We start from the raw sequence: 18,698 nt of genomic DNA on the forward strand, positions 1-18,698 counted from the left end.
TATGAAGAACTGAACAAATGACAATACCAGTTCTTGTAGCATCTTTTTTTCTTATTGATATTTCAATAGTTACTACCTATGAATGATACAATTCTGATGAATAACAACATGAATTCATATTCATCTATTATTGCTTATCTTAGTGACCTAATTTAAAATTCTATGTATTTAGTTTATTATGATTGACATCTTTATAAAACTAATCATTATGAATGAATATACATGATTACTTTTTATTCATATAAACATATTTAGTTGTTAAGGTTAAATGATCATTTTGTTACTAAGCCATTTGATTTAACTAAATGATTTTTAATAGTTAAACAGTCAAGTAAAACAATCTAAAATCAGTTTCAATTCATTTACTATTGTTGTCTTACTTATATCTTTTCATCATTGTTTTAGGACTGTAATTGATCAGTCCTCTTGCTGGTATATGTGTATCGTGTACGGATTGCATCGATATTGACTTAGGTCATAAGATTTTTAAGCAAAGATGGATAGTGGTTAGTAGTGGAATCCAGTTTGACACGCGTTTCATCCTATTCGGGACTCGTCAACTGGATGTACCTGCACCTCAGAGTTGATGTTCACTCTGGGACGGACTCGAATCCAGCACAATTCTCTTTAAACAACATCGCGTTATACACTAAGCTACTGAGTCCTTGAGTGAATATCAACTCTGGGATGTAGGTACATTCAATTAACGGATCGTAAATATGACGAAACGCGCATCCTGTATTGCACTGCTAGTCACAATCTATCTTTGCTAAAACCAATTTATTTGCATATAACTTAATATTTTACATTTGCTACAGATTATGTATTGCATATGTTCCCTTTTTTAAATATCCAATAGTAACTGAAGGGTAAACACAATGATTGTGTGTATACATATGAAAATTTGATAGAAATAAATATGCCTTTCTGATTACATTAATCTCGATTTGTTATAACTTATAGTCGTCTACCCCTATCAATATATCACGTAATGATAACGCCAATTAAAGAACAGGGATTTATCGTCCGGACCGGCAGCGCATAAAACACTCATAAAACAGTCTAGAGTCTTTGTCGATCCTTCTTCCTGCCTAGCCCTGACCGTCTGTTAAGTCCAGAACACCAATCTCAACCTCTGCGATATGAATCATTATATTTCAAACATACTCTGTTTAGATACCAACCAAACAGACCACATCATACCATAACATGGAAAACAACATTTATACAAGATTTAGTCAATAGTGACTATGAATGTAGGAAACTGTAATTAATAGACAGGGCATAATTCAAGCACGGTAACTCGTATAATAATAGTCTATAGGTCAAAGTAAAGCTTATAATAAAAGGTGTACAGATATACATAATCGAGCTACTAAATAGTCATACATTAAGAATATACGTATCATATTTGTTCATGAACAGTTCTCAAAAGTTACCATTCATAATTCTCTCAGGATTGTATAGTGTAATCTCTCTATGATTGTAGATGATGAGTGGATAAACATCATGTATACAGACACCATGTCAGTTGGAAAACATACGAAATACCAACAACAACAAAAAAAGACATCAATATGCACAAGTTATTGATGTAACTAACATTTATTGACGAATTCACCAACATTATTGAAGTATTTACCCTGAAAACTGTTGTTCACAAATGTAAGTTGACCCTCCATCCGCCCCCCCCCAAAAAAAAACGAAGATTTTGTGTGAAAAATTGTTAAGTTGTCAAAATTAGCCTCCATCAGTGACGATCAGAAATCAGAAAACATTTTATTTCTGAATAATAATCTCTGCTCTTATTGTTTCAGATATACATTTGTAGAGTCAGTGAAATGTTACTGACCCGTGGCGAAATCATTCGGCAGTTGAGTCAATAAATATCGGACAGATCATTGATCCCTGTCAAAATCAATGATACCCAACACACATCAGTTGATCGTATGCTATGAACTGGTTCATGCGGTGATGATCTCGATAACTTCTCTGTAATCATTCTTACTAATATATTTCTATCATAAAGTCCTTTATGTTATACGATCTTGAAAGCAATCATAGTACTTTGATACATCGAAGGGGTTATCCATGTTACATGCTGATTGCGAGATGTGACTGGTTTGTCACACCATTCCTGTTTAACTCAAGTAGGCCTTCAATCATTAATGTGGATGATCAAGACGTTTAAATGATTTTGATTGTTGTATAAGGTAAAGTGAAGAATAATTGCATTTCAGTCAAATTTATCATCATTTAAACAGATCCATTTGTATAGTCTAAACTAACAGTAAACCATATCTCAATATTTAGTTGTCAATACTGATAGACATGATGGCTAGTTTAAACACCCTAACATCATGATATGTTAAGGGTTAGATAATCTACATGCAAACTATAAACGAATTAGTAATGGTATATTTAAAGTCATAAGAGAGTTTAATGCTCAGTGCATTATTCAAACTTGTATTCTCTGATATCATGGTCAAAGGTATTATCAATGCATTGTATTGATTTACCTCCATTAATCTCCTATAGGAACATATTCCATAAATGATCTTTATCATAATAAATAAATAATGTAAATACAATTATCAGAAAGAGGATTTTGTAATTTAATGGTTAAAATCATAAGTTAAGGAAAACTAGACCACCATGGAAAACCTAAAAGCACTAGACGACCGTTTCATCTTACTGTGGGACTCCTCAACACTTCACATCCACGATCACATACACCAAACGAACTCAAACCAAACACCTTCAATCTCTTGAATGTGAACACTTACCCTCTAGACCATTGAGCTGGCCGGCATCTGATGATGTTAATGATGACCAACTTCAACCAATCCACGAAATTGAGTGACACATCCATCATTGTCATCAGTGAGTTACTATCTCACAACCGACACGGTTGAACTCCACTAGTCACTACTTCTCACTAGAACTCGAGGAAATACCTCTTGCCCCTAATAACTAGTGATCATACGGTGATTAATATCAGAAGGGATATTTGCGAATATTGTAGTAACTTTAATAGTTGAGATCATGAGTCAATTGAAGCTAGATCATCATGGAAAGCCTGGAAGTACTAGGCAGATGTTTTGTCTTACTGTCGGACTCCTCAGCAGTGCACATCCATGTTCACACACACACACACCAAAGGAACTCAAACCAAATACCTTCAATCTCTTGAGTGTGAACACTTAACCTCTAGACCATTGAGCTGGCCGGCATCTGATGATGTTAATGATGTCCAACTTCAACCAATCCACGAAATTGAGCGACACATCCACCATTGTCTTCAGTGAGTTACTAAGTTACAATAGACCTGATTGTATACAATTGTTTACATTTGGAAGATTTAAAAGAATTTATTTAATAAATAACAGTTTTGCTTTTCCACAATCATAATTAAGTTCCTTAGAATCCACCCCCCCCCCAAAAAAAACAAAAAAAATTGTTGCATTTTCGTTTGTTTGTTTGTATGTAACCAGTTTTCTCTTATTTTTTTCTCTCATTCAATGATCAATATTACAAATTGTTTATTTGAATTCGTTACATTGAACACGTTCTTCTGTAAATGAAGAAAAGAAAAAAAAGAAAATGATTATTATCCCTTTTTCAATTCATTAAAATAGAATTCATTTGGTGTTGTTTTATTGGTATTTTTTTCCTATTGTTGTTAAGGTCTGCAATCAACTAGTCTCTTTTATTGATAATATATGCGGATTGCTTCGATATTGACTTCATTCACAAGTATTATATACAAAGATGGATAGTGGCTAGGATGTGTGTTTTATTCTATTTGGGACTGGTCAACTGGATGTACCCGTATCCGAGAGTTAATGTCCATTCCGAAACTCGAACCGAGTACCGTTCACTTCAAACATCATTGCATTATCCATTTAGTTACTAAGTCTTGATAGCCACCTCCTTGTGTAATGGGGTGGAGTTATATTCACTAGATGTTATTTATTTGTATCTTCCTATTATTATTTAGGACTGGAATTGATCAGTCTCTTGTTGGCATATATGCATCCTGTGCGATTTGCCTTGATATTGGATTCCACTGCTAGCCACTATCCATCTTTGCTTATAATGCTCGTGAATTAAGGCAATATCGAGACAATACACACAGTATGCATATATGGCAATAAGAGACTGATCAACTGTAATCCTAAACATCAATGGGAAGATCTCATTGCACAAGCAAGCTAAATCACCATGGAAAACCTGGAAGCACTGACCGACCATTTCTCAGTAGTATAGGACTCTTCAGCAGTGTAATATCAAAGTTCCTAGGTTCGAGTCCTAGGTACAGGATCGTGGATGTGTCCTGTTGAGGAGTCTCATACTTGAACAAAACGGTTGTTCAGTGCTTTCGGGGTTTCCATGGTGGTGACCTTTTACTAAGATGACATTGAAGATTAATGTAATGTACAACTGTTCCATTCTAATATGGAACTGCTCTGTAATACTGACGTATAAACCCAGGTCAATTAGATGTGTACATCCCGGGCGGTTTGCTTGAATATCTGGGCTACCTGTTCCTACCATCGATCTAGATATTCCAATAAGTTATCTGTTTCCTTGTTTGTCTTAACAGATCATTATGGCTATTAATTGCATAATCTAATCAGGTACAGTTTTGAAAAGTTCACGACCTTACACTGTACAAGTTACAAAAAAGTGCAGTCAGAGACATTGTGGCTACTGGTAATATACAGCGAAATGAATGTACATCGTTTAGATGTCGATTGACTGGACTGCTAACTTCTAGCTGGTGATCACTCATTATGTTATCGTCAGAATCGATCAAGAAGTAAAAAAAAGTGAGAAACTTGTTGAAATACTTTGTGTTGAGAATTCCATATTGTGACAAAAATACATAATATTGAATAAAACCACTAATAATAATAATATCACGTTGGGTTTTGTGGAGATTTTAGAAATTTCACTGATTGAAATCATGAATCAATTGAAGCTGGACCACCATGGTAAACCTGAAGGCACTGGACAGCCGTTTCGTCTTAGTACGGAACTCCTCAGCAGTGCGCATCCACGATCCCGCACCCCACGAAATTCGAACCCAGGATTTATCAGTCTCGCACCAGGCGCTTAACCAACTAGACCACTGAGCTGGCCGGCATCCAACGGTGTTAATGTCTAACTTCAATCAATCCACGAATTTGCGCCACCGTACACCATTGTTTCCAGCGAGTTGATATCTCACAACAGACCTGGTTGAACTCCACTGGTATTATTATGTGTAAGAACGAATGCTAATACCCAGTTTCCCAAACTGAAATAGGCAGAGAGGGTTTCGAACTTGACTTAGTGTCTAATAATCGAACATCTTAACAACAAAACCCCTGATCTACCATCTTCATCTCCAACTTCAGTAAATCTCATCAGTCATTATTGATTGCAATTCTGATATAATGAAATTCTATTAATTAGAGCTTTTCATTAAAGAACTTCTCTAGAAATTCATCATTTGTAAATGTTGAATTATTCTTTATCTAATTCATTGTATAGTCATGAAATAGTTTTCATTACAGACTAAAAGTAGGTGATACTTTCCCTGATATAACATATTGACATATTCATCATCTTAGTAAAGAATTCAACCAAATTTATTATGTCTTGTTGTTGAATGCTACTTGTTATTATCTGGTCATCACTGTTATGTCGGAAACACTTATCATTGATACTCGAAACGACGAACCTCTGCAATTCCCACGATGCAAAAAGTAAGGACACAATGACTGATATAAGTGAAGATTTATTAACCTTCAAAACACGATGACGACGACGATGACCAGATGGGATTTTGGGAAAAAGTTGACAAGACATATCAACATTTACTTTAATAAGGATTGATACTCATTGGAACTATTACCATTATTCACTTGATATTGTTTTATTTGAATCTTCCCATTGATGTTTTTGGACTGAAATTGATCAGTCTCTTATTGGCATATGTGCATACTGTGCGTATGCCTCGATATTGCCTTAATTTACAAGCATTGTAGCAAAGATGGATAGTGGCTAGCAGTGGAATCCAGGACGCACGTTTCGTCCTGTTTGGGACTCGTCAGCTGGATGTACCTGCATCTCAGAGTTGATGTTCACTCAGTAGCTAAGTGGATAACGCGATGGCGTTTGAAGCGAACGGTACTGAGTTCGAGTCCCAGAGTGAACATCAACTCTGAGATGCAGGTCCATCCAGCTGACGAGTCCCAAACAGGACGAAACGCGCGTCCTGGATTCCACTGTTAGCCACTATCCATCTTTGCTTATTACCATTATTGATCCATTTTGAATTATAATTAAAGTAATCAGTGAATAATGATATTTCAGCTTATTAATCATTCTTGTTTAACACTGTATCCATCTATATTGAGTATATATATATGTATATTTAGTAAATGTCTACCTACATCATATATTCAACTGTATATTGAAAAGGTAAATGAATGTAAGTCACTCTTTTGTACACATAGGCAACAACTATATAGATAGATACATAGATAGATATACTAAAATAGATTAAGTCGTTAAACAGGGTGGTATACATGTATGTGGTTTTTGGGAAAAAAAGCAAACAGGAACAAACAAACTATCCGGTTCAACATGTTATTATCATTTTATCTGATCAATTTAGGCTAAATGAAACTTATGGGAATGGAATGGTTGTTTTTGTTTTTCGCATTTGATGATCTAGTGATTTACAATTTTCTTTTAATGACAAAGATATAATTATGTACATTGATAATAGCGATAAGTCGTGTCGACTGAACTCTATATTTATTTCCTAAGCTATTCCGATGACCCTCACGCTAGAACTACACAGCGACTTGAACAGCAGAGAGAAGACGCAAGCATGAGAGAAACTACTTTATCCCAAGGTTCGTTTTATTACAGAAAATATAGGGTTTTTATAATATGCTTAAACGTCCTTGGGTTGCTAGAAGATTCTGGAACGCTACTAAACATAGTAGCAGTGTAGCAACCAACCAATCAGAAACACTACATGTGACATTTCTGGCTAAAACTTCAGATGAACGCTGATTGGAGGAAACGCTTCTTAGTGTTTCCTGACCCTTGGCTTGAACTTTGCGAGAAATTTACTGGGTCATCCCAACAGATAGATATTATGAACAAATTCAATGAAGCATAATTCCACCTGAAGTCCCTCCAGAGTTACTGTCCGTTTGAAGTGAACAGTGCTGGGTTCGAGTCCCTCCCAGAGTGAACATCAAATCTGAGATGAAGGTACATTCAGCTGACGAGTCCAGAATAGGACATTGTTAACCTCTATCCATCTTTGCTTAAAATGGTAACTATTTGTTGCTGTTTTTTCAAAGATAGTTTCTTTACTAATCACCTGATGTTGTGTAATATATATAAAACTGAACATTATAAACGGCGAGACTCTAATTTATGGAGGACCTTTGAACGAATCTTAAGTGAACTTGAGAAATATTAGCTAATCAAGAAACACTTAGTATAGAGTAAAAATATGTTATACAAAACTAAGGAAATAAAGTGGATACACTTCTTATACGTGGCTCATGATTAGAAAAAGGTTCAGAGGTTCTAAAATCGCAATGCATGCAGTAGAGAAGATCATCCATACGGCTACAGAATAATCGGCCTCTGGAGTCATGATAAAGTCTCAAAAACTCCTTCAGCCTCGACCACATAGTTCCAATATTGTTTATGTGCACTCCGGTTGTTGAGTGCACGAAATGCTACTTGTGGATAACGACACGATGCACATAACCGAGCCTATGTAGGAGTCTGTACACTCTCTAAGACTCCGCATATATTGTAGTACCTCGCTGCAGCCTGCTTTACCGGTGCTTTTATTATCCAGTTCTCGATAGTTGTCATAATTTGCCTTAGTTAGGAATTATATATGGAGTTTTCATCACGAACTGACATCAGCTATAATGCCAGAAATTTATTCAACCAAATGAATGAAAGGTTTTCGTGTTAAAATCCGAGATCTTTTATCTTGTGCCTAATTGATTCGTGCACAAATTATAGTCTCGCCGTTTTATTTGTTATAGCCGTCCACTGATCACGTTTTCTACAAAACTCGTTGTGAACCCATCGTACGTTAGCATTAAGCCATGAAGTTGGTGCCGTAACCCTGAAATCTCTAAAACGCTTCTGATTGACTCGTCCATAAATTAGAGTCTCGCCATTTTAACTACTTTAGCTATCAAACACTTTATATAAGATATGATAATCCATTCAAACATATAGGAAACCTATTTTACAACTATACAATGAGTAGCAATAAATCTTCATGTTTTAAATTTATTTTACCTCTATATGTATTGTCTGAAAGAGAAATGAACAAGTGATAAGAACATTGGAATTGATACATCTAAAGTATACAGTAGATAAACAAGCATTAATTGGTACAAATAAATTGGTAGTAAACTTAATGATTATAAATGGATAGTAGACTTTGAGTTTTAAAACTATCAGAAAGGGTTTCTGCGGATATTATAGTAATTTCAATAGTTGAGATCATGAGTCAACTGAAGCTTGACCACCATGGATGTGTCGTTCAATTTCATGTATTAGTTGAAGATAGACATTACCACTATTGGATACCGGCCGGCTCAGTGGTCTAGAGGTTAAGCATTTGCGCACGAGACTGATAACTTTTAGGTTCGAGTCTCGCGAGGCAGGATCGTGGATATGCACTGCTGAAGAGTCCCAAAATAGGACGATCTAACGGTCTAGCTTCAAATGACACGTGATCTCAACTATTTAAAAATAGTTGAATTCATGAGTTACTTAAAATTAGACTATCATGAAAATCCTGGAAATACTGGACGACCGTTTCGTCCTATATTTTCAGATAATTAAAATTGAAATGTTGTTAAACTGTAGCTTCGTACTATATTGAGTAATTACTGTTAGGAATTCATTATTATTACAGAATTTACGGCATGGAATAAAGGAATTATTATGATTTCTATAAATCTATTGAAATTTCAGTCAGTCAGCTACAACGTAGGACCAGGCACATATATGTATCGGTTCAAGTTGCCATACCTCATTAACACAACAACATCAACACCAAATTCATAGAAGTATTTACTTCAATAGTAGTAATATATAAAAAGAAAAGGTTGCACATAAGGATATAGTATAGGAAGAAAGAATTAGTTCGTAGAAAGAAAGATATAAAGCGATTTTAATCTCACACTTTAAGGGAAGACAAAGACTGTATACATCGGCTCCATTGTAATCGATCGATTCTGATCCATGTCATCAAGAGTCTCCAACCATTGGTTACGGCAGTCAAGCGGAAATCAACCAAGTAGTTTGCATTTACCAACATGGCTCAGACTAGAAGTTAGTGACTTCAATGACTGATGTCACATTTTGGTTTGACTACCCCTAACTTTCTTCCATCCATCTCCAACACTAGTCAGCATTGTGTGTCGTGGCAATCGGTGTTCAGGTATACGTAACACGTGGCCCAACCATCTCAGTAGATGAAGATTCACAATTTCATCAACTGATTTACCATCATTCCTTAATACCCTACATCTAACCTCACTATTACTTACGTGGTGATCCTAATAGATGCGATCAATATTTCTAAGGCATCGGTGGTCAGATTCTAGCAACTTACGATTATCTTCTGCTCTTAATGGCCAGGTCTCACAGCCGTAAAGTTGAACAGAACGAACTGCTGCTCAGTACACTCGTTCTCTTATTGATAGACGGATATTTCGCCATCGCCATAGGTGACGTAAATTGACAAAAGCCAAATGAGCTTTCTGAATCCGTGCAGAGATTCCGTCAGACACTAACCCAATAGGGATGGTCAGACTTCCATGATAAGTAAAGTTGTCGACGCATTCGACTACTTAACTCCCTATCCTTAGTTGAGGTGCTGACGCAGGCCAATCCTGGTGTAACAACTTGCATTTAGAGGGTGAGAAACGCATCCCAAACATTCTGGCATTGTTGCCTAGCGCTATCAAAAGACTGTATTTTATCAACGTCTTCACTAAACAGGACTATATTATCTGCGTGTTCTAAGTCGATAAGTGGACCTCCTGGTAGGAGATCAATGGCCGAAAATTCAGTCGACGAGAATTTTATTTCCTTCAGTATGTCTATGATGAAGTTGAACAAAAATGGAGAAAGTGGACAGCCTTGATAGACACCACTTAAGGTTTCAAAAGTAGATAACAATTTGCCATAAGCTCTGACTCGACTAGTAGTGTTCGAGTAAAGAACCTTCCCAAAGTTTCTGTACTTCTAAAGTACACCTTTCAATGTCAGACATTGCCACAAAACCTCTAGGTCTACAGAGTCAAATGCTGCTTTTAGATCAAGAAAAACTATCATCGTAGGATACTAATAAGCATTTCTATGTTCTATAACATGACGAGTAGTGAATATGTCTTCAATGCAGTCACGACCAGGTCTAAAGTCAACCTAATTCTCTCGTATCTACAGTTTACAAGTCTTTGTTAAACGCTCTATAATTATTGACGCTAGTATTATAGATGTTATATTAGTCAAGGTTAAGAAAAAACATAAACACAATGATACACATACATTCGACTGTATGTATCAACAAAAAGAAAAGACGAAATTCGCATCTTGGATCTAGTTATTCTATTGAAGATCTATGTAAGTTTATGTTTATTGATCAATTTCCCCCCCCATTACAAAGAGACATTATATAAACATTCACGTCTACTGTATGTTCTTTATTTCCATTCATTAATCATTCGTTTCTTTTCTCTTATCTTATATCTATGGTTACTTGGGATAATGATGAATTCAATGCATTCAACATATTAATCATTTATTGTTTATAATAATAAGTTATGTTGTTATTTATATACCTCAAATTATTGATTGAATCATATTGAATAATTGAAAATTGTCAAATAGAAATGAAACTTCCAGGTATTTCATGATGGTCTGAACTAATAAAGTTACTACAATATTCGCAAAAATCCCTTCTGATATTAATCACCGTATGCTCAGTAGTTATTGGCTGCAAGAGGTATTTCCTCGAGTTCTAGTGAGAAGCAGTGACCAGTGGAGATCAACTGAGTCAGTTGTGAGATAGTAACTCATAGATGACAATGGTGGATGTGTCGTTCAATTTCGTGGATTGGTTGAAGTTGGTCATCATTAACAGCATTGGATGCCGGTCAGTTCAGTGGTTTAGAGGTTAAGTGTTCACACTCAAGAAATTGAAGGTGTTTGGTTTGAGTTCGTTTGGTGTATGTGATCGTCGATGTGAAGTGTTGAGGAGTTTCACAGTAAGATGAAACGGTCGTCTAGTGCTTTAAGGTTTTTATGGTGGTCCAGCTTCAATTGACTCAAGGTCTGGACTATTAAAGTTACTACAATATTCGCAAAAATCCCTTCTGATATTAATCACCGTATGCTCACTAGTTATTGGCTGCAAGAGGTATTTCCTCGAGTTTTAGTGAGAAGTAGTGATCAGTGGAGATCAACCGGGTCTGTTGTGAGAAAGTAACTCACTGATGACAATGGTGTATGTGTCGCTCAATTTCGTGGATTGGTTGAAGTTGGTCATCATTAACAGCATTGGATGCCGGTCAGTTCAGTGGTTTAGAGGTTAAGCGTTCACATTCAAGAGATTGAAGGTGTTTGGTTTGAGTTCGTTTGGTGTATGTGATCGTGGATGTGAAGTGTTGAGGAGTCCCACAGTAAGATGAAACGGTCGTCTAGTGTTTCCAAGTTTTGTCCATGGTAATCTAGCTTCAACTGACTCATGAATTCAATTATTAAAGTTACTACAATATTCGCAAAAACCCCTTGTGATATTTATTAATTGTTCCTTCGAACTTTGTTTAATAGAATATAACACTAATTTTAAGGGTGAAGTAATTTGTGGGAAACGACCAGGTTTATAATGAAATTGACTTCTATACACTTTTGAGAATGTTCCTTATCGTACAAAAAGACATGGAATGTACGTGTTATCCCGACTGAAGAATATTTTGAAAACGACAATTCTAAGATCTTATTTTACTAATTTATCAAAGAGATCATTGTTGTAGTGATCCAGAAAATTCCTTTCAAAAGACAAGCAAGCATCAGGAAACACTAAGAAGCTGGTGGAGAAGATTTGTAGCTCAGGTGGATGATTTTGGTGGAGTTTTGTTCTCTGAGCTGGATGGTTTGGTCGTGGAGCTTTCATCGTTCTCAGAGAACAAAAACACTAAGAAGCGTTTCATCTAATCAACGTTCACTTGAAGTTTTAGCCAAAAATATCATGGGGGCGAAACGTCACATGTAGAGGTTCTGATTGGCTAATTGCTACACTGCTACTATGTTTAGTAGTATTCCAGAATCTTCCAGCAACCCAAGGACATTTAAAATATTATAAAAACCCTGTATTTTCTGCATTGAAATGAACCTTGGAGTAAGGTACTTCTCGCATACTTTGCGTCTTCTCTCTCTCGTTATTCAGGTCGCTGAATAGTTCTAGCTTGGGGGTTACAGAATAGTTTAGGAAACGAATATAGCGTTCGAATTAACAAGATTTATCAATCATATACATATTGTAAATACATTACTAACCTTGAGGAATATCAAAACAATTATGCCATTGATCAAATGATATTCCACCAGAACCGGAACATCGATTAATAAATACTTCTAAACATGGTGTTGAAGGTAATAACAATTGATATAAGTAGTTCAAATCATCTTGTTGTAATGAACTAATAAAGAATAAACAAAATATTCATATCATGAACAAATATATAAAACATAAAAAATAAGGCACAATTCTTTAAGAGATTAAATGACACAAGCTATAATCTCTGGACGAAATGATCAATTATGTCAAGAGAGAAGATGGGCATTGATGGTGGATGAAATCATCAGCAGAACAAATTCCAGCTAGAACACTCCAAAGTCGCTAATAAGAAGACAGAATACTAGTGAAAGGAATGTTATTCCAAAACAGTGTCAATTATAGTACAAAACTGTCAGGTAGTCAGAACGAAATCATCATTATAGTCCTTCAGTTCGCATACAGAGGGTTATTTATATTTGTTCAACAGGGAAGCTCTACGTAGGGATTCTGGAATATTCTTTCAAAAGATAATTGGATGAAACATTTTTGGCTCTTTTTGAGGTTCTTAGGGCTACCTCAAGTTCACCTATGGACTGTCGTAACACATTGGGTAGATTATTATAAATAAAAATAGATGTAGATATCCAACTGAGTAGAAACATTAGATTTGCTGATGTTTCGTGACTCATTGTAATCCACTTCTTCAGTGAAGAAATAACCAAATTAAAATTAATTTATGATCGAACACATGGGACTCAATGAGTTTTTTTATAACAACAAAGGTATCGTCTACATATCTAAGTTAAAGTTGTGGTTCCATATCATTGGATAGATAGTCCAAGTCGGACGTATAGTGGGGTCTTCTTTTCTATCGAAAGCAGTAGTGTGTTGTGTGCTATTCATATTGACACAAGTAGTAGATGATGTTAGTCGTAAACAGAAGGTCTGACAGCAAGGAGACAAGAGAATCGAACAGTAAAGAATGGAAACAGAATGCAATTTGTATGAAAATTCAAGAACAATGAAGTCTGAGTCATTTTGTGACAGCTGGTGGACATTTTGCAAATCGAAAAGTATCAAAACAAAACACTAAAAATGTATCTATTTATTATTGATCAAATATGTTTTAGTTATTGAACTAATTCAATTGATAATATACACTTCTAGAATGTTTGAATCAGTTCAATGTGTTCACAGAGAACATTGAGATTATATGGGAAATTGCACTGTAAAGCTCTTAGCAACTAAAGTTTTCACAGCCGTTCATTATTATATAAGTAATGTGTTTAAAGTGAACAATTTTTGTATGTTGATATGTATCAGTATAACAAACGGAAATCATGGAGTATATATGTCTAAAATGACCCAGACAAAGACATGTAAATGATGACATTGGCCAGATGATTAATTCACTCATTCATAATAAGCCACCAACAGTTGATTTTCTCACTTATCATCATATGATCTATCCATCTTTGTCTGATATATTCTAATATGAAGATTAAAATGAATAATGAACGAATGATGATAATCAAGAATAAGTCTTCATTGATATAGGTTACATCTGTGTCTGTATTCATCAATACCATCGTATTCGTAACTTTAAGAAGAAAAAGAAGAAGAAGGTGTTACAGAACTAAATCATCATTATTCAGTGCTACCTACAGATCGATATCATTACCTGATACTTTCAGGTTATCATTTGATTTAGTAATAAAGTTATCATTGAATAACAATATTTCACTGATTGAAATCATGAGTCAATTGAAGTTAGACAACCATGGAAAACCTGGAAACACTGGACGGCCGTTTCGTCCTAGTACGAGACTCCTCAGTGGTGAGCACCCACGATACCACCCCCCCCCCGAAGAGACTTGAACCCAGGACCTACCAGTCTCGCGCCAGGCGATTAACCAACTAGACCACTAAGCCGGCACCCAACGGTGTTAATGATGTCCAACTTCAACAAATCCACGAAGTTGAGCCACCGTACACCATTGTCTTCAGTGAGTTGATATCTCACAACAGACCTGGTTGAACTCCACCGGTAACGACTTCTCACTAGAACTCCAAGAGTATCTCTTGAAGTCAGTCACTAGTGAGCACGTGATTATTATCATTCATTTTATACTTTAAATCAATCTATCATGGAAATAAACATATTAAAAGTACTTTTTCTATCATCAACTCATATTCATGTTTAAACGAGTTTGAATATAGAAATTATAAATAAAATAAGAAAGTACAAAATACATTGCAGTAGCCAAATTATAGAATAAACCTTATAATTCATCTTTCATTTTGTTACCATTCTCTTTTACTTGTTTTAAACAAGTTATATTCATGTAATAAGGTGTTGTCATCACCATGATCATATAAGCAAAGATGGATAGTAGCTAGCAGTGGTCCCGCATTACGTTCTATTAGGAACTCGTCAATTGGACGTACCTACATCTCATAGTTGATGTGAATTAAAGCAATATTGAGACAATTCACATAGCATACAGATATACCAATAAGAGACAGATCAACTTTGGTCCTAAACATGAATGAAAAGATTCATGTAAACAATACCAAGTGAATTTAAACTCCGATCCCCCCCCACACACACACACATACATCGCACCAGCAAGTCGCTATCAGGACTCAGTTTGAGATTCGAAGTAAACACCATATCTTCTTATTAATCTCTTACAAATGGTTATTATCATTATGATTACATAATATTCAACGACAACAACAACAACAACAACAACAACATTTCATTAGCTTTTATTCATACAGAACTCATATACACAATTGTGATCAGATTTTCTTTATATTACTATTGTTGCTACTATTATTATTACTACTATCAGTATTATTATTACTATTAGTACTACTATAATTTCTACTGTTATATCCCGATAAGTATAATGAATGGTAATCTTTTAGGATCCATTTATGGACCGATGATATGAGTATATTTTTATCGTGTAATTGTTGTGTAACTAAACTGTTCATATTTATGTCCCTTTTATTATAAGCTTTATTCTGACCTATAGAATATTATGATACGATTTACCATTCTTGAGTTATGCCCAAACTATTCATTACTACCTGTCACATTCACAACCACATTTGACTAATTCTTGAACAAATGTTGTTTCCTATTTTATGGTACGATGTGGTCTGTCTGGTTGATATATAAACCCAGTATGTTTGAAATATCATGATTCGTATGGTGGGGGCTGAGATTGATGTTCAGAACTTAACTGGCTGGGCTAGACAGGAAGCGAGGCTAATCAGGACTCTAGACTGCTCGTACGGGTTTTATACGTCACTGGTTCGATCGATAGTTCGCTGCTCTCTGATTGACGGTATCGCAACACCGAGATGAATCCATGGGAATAAAGTTTTGTTAAGAGTATGAAGTAGTTATTTCATTGAATAAGATATTAAATTAGAATTATGCCATAGAATGAATCAAATGGAAGTTAGATAAACAGTTGAATAGTTGAATGATACCTTAGTAATATGAGTTAATTATTTATGATTAGTATAAATGGTTTTATTCAATATCATGTATTTTTTTGCTGGAACATGGAATTCTCAACACAAAAGTATTTCAACAAGTTTCTCATTTCTTACTTCTTCTTGATTCATCATGACGATAACATATTGAGTAATCGTCAATTAGATGTTAACAATTCAAGAACCCATTCTGATAATAATAATCACCTGCTCACTAGTGACTGACTTCAAGAGATACTCTTGGAGTTCTAGTGAGAAGTCGTTACCGGTGGAGTTCAACCAGGTCTGTTGTGAGATATCAACTCGCTGAAGACAATGATGTACGGTGGCGCAATTTCGTGGATTTGTTGAAGTTGGACATCATTAACACCGTTGGGTGCCGGCTTAGTGGTCTAGTTGGTTAGACGCCTGGTGCGAGATTGATAGGTCTGGGTTCAAGTTTCGCGGCTGGAGGGTGGGGTCGTGGACGCGCACTGCTGAGGAGTCCCATACTAGGACGAGACGGCCGTCCAGTGTTTCCAGGTTTTCCATAGTTGTCTAGCTTCAATTGACTCATGATTTCAACCAGTGAAATTTCTAAAAATCTCCACAAAACCCAATGTCTCTGATTGGGCTTTTTTTCGCAGCTTATACACCGAAATGACGTAAACTTATCACAAGCTCACCTGAATACCTTATGCGATGAATGGACATAATGATAATGGTAAAACAAACAAGAAAACAAATAATGTGTTGAAATATCTAGATCGATGGTAGGAACAGGTAGCTCAGATGTTAAACCAGATCGCCAAAAAATAAAAAAATAATAATGATATCAGATTTTAAATAGTTAATATCATGAGTTGATTAAAGCGAGATCACCATGGAAAACCTTGAAACACTAGATCACCGTTTCATCCTTGTATGTAACTCCTCAGCACAGTGAAACTGGAGGTTCTGGATTAAAGTTCCGCGTGCAAGATCATAGATACAGACTGTTGAGGAGTCCTAGACTGTTCAATGCTTCCAGTTCTTCAATAGTAGTCTAGCTTTCATCGATTCATGAATTCAATGACTACACTCTTCACAAAATCCCCTTTTTCTTTCTGATAATATTTATTATTCACAACTTGTTTCTTATAATTCAGGTCAAATAATTTTCATCATTTCATTAACCTATCCAATAAATCATCTAGTTAAGGTTGTTTATTCAATTAATCTGTTGTGAATAATTTCTATTTAGGTCAGATCATTAAACATGTTCATATTGAATAGGTGGTAAGTTATGGTGTATTTCCCACCTTGTTAGTCAATAAACTAGTCTAGATGTTCAATAGTCTACTATTACAAAACACACAAAAAGAAAACAAAATAGAAGAAACCCTTCTATGTTTCTTTTTGTTGCTTCTATATCATCTAGACCACCCTATCAACTAACCAACCACCCACCAAACCATCATGCTTTACTATAGTTTGATTTATCAATTTGAGAAATTGGTTAGTAACAAATCATTGAAAACTAGTTAAAGATTAGCTTCAATTATAATATTTCTGGTAGGTAAAATGTAATGGATAATGTTTTCATCTCAACAGTGAATATGCATGACTTTTTCTAAGAGTTAAGTTAAGTTCGTCAGGGCTGTCCACTCTCCCCATTCTTGTTCAACTTTATAGTCGACGTACTTTTAGAGATAACACTTTCCTCATCTAAATTTTCAGGGGTTGAACTTCTACCAGGAGGTTCATTTGTTGACTTAGAATATGCTGATGACATAGTTTTATTTGGTGAAGACGCTGACAAAATGCAGAGTCTTCTGACCACTCTAAGCAACAATGCAAGCATGTTCGGGATGCGATTCTCTCCCTCGAAATGCAAAATGTTGCTTCAGGATTGGGTTACATCGACACCCGAACTAGTGATAAGGAGTGAAGTAGTTGAGTGTGTCGATCGCTTCACTTATCTTGGAAGTCTCATCAGCCCTTGTGGTCTGGTGTGTGACGAAATCTCAGCACGGATACAGAAGGCTCGACTAGCTTTTGCCAACTTACGTCATTTATGGAGTAGGCGAGATATCCACCTATCAACCAAAGAATGTGTTTACTGCGCAGCAGTTCGTTCCGTCCTACTTTATGGCAGTGAAACATGGCCGGTAAGAGTAGAGGATATCCGTAGGTTACTAGTATTTGATCATAGGTGTCTTCGAAAAATCGCTCGTATATCATGGGACCATCGAGTAAGTAATGCAGTTGTTAGGAAACGGGTACTAGGTAAGGATGGCAAATCAATTGATGACGTAGTGAAACTTCATCAGTTGAGATGGCTGGGACACGTGTTACGTATGCCCAACGACCGACTGCCTCGACGTGCTATGTTCAGTGGTATAGGAGTAGGTTGAAGAAAGCTAGGGGCGGCCAGACTAAAACATGGCACAAATCCATGAAGTCACTGACAAGTGGACTGAGTCATGTTGGTTGGTGTAGACTACCTGGTTGGGGACCGCGAGATGATAGCAACCGATGGTTAGAGACCCTGAATGACATGGCTCAAAATCGTTTGCAATGGCACAGGTGCATACACTATTTGTGTTCT

General features: G+C 35.8%; 1 protein-coding gene across 1 annotated transcript in view; it reads right to left on the reverse strand.

Annotated features, from left to right (window-relative positions):
• Positions 1-2,963: 2,963 nt before the first annotated feature.
• Positions 2,964-18,698, reverse strand: part of MS3_00002545 (uncharacterized protein) — a 40,713-nt gene continuing 24,978 nt past the window's right edge. The window contains exons 8-9 of the mRNA XM_012941014.2: positions 12,616-12,758; positions 2,964-3,574 (exon numbers count right to left, since the gene is read on the reverse strand). Coding sequence (XP_012796468.1) covers positions 3,543-3,574; positions 12,616-12,758 — 175 coding nt within the window. The 3' untranslated portion in view covers positions 2,964-3,542. The remainder of the gene's footprint in view (positions 3,575-12,615; positions 12,759-18,698) is intronic.

Source organism: Schistosoma haematobium, chromosome ZW, assembly GCF_000699445.3.
Source record: "Schistosoma haematobium chromosome ZW, whole genome shotgun sequence".
NCBI classification, from domain to species: Eukaryota; Metazoa; Platyhelminthes; class Trematoda; order Strigeidida; family Schistosomatidae; genus Schistosoma; species Schistosoma haematobium.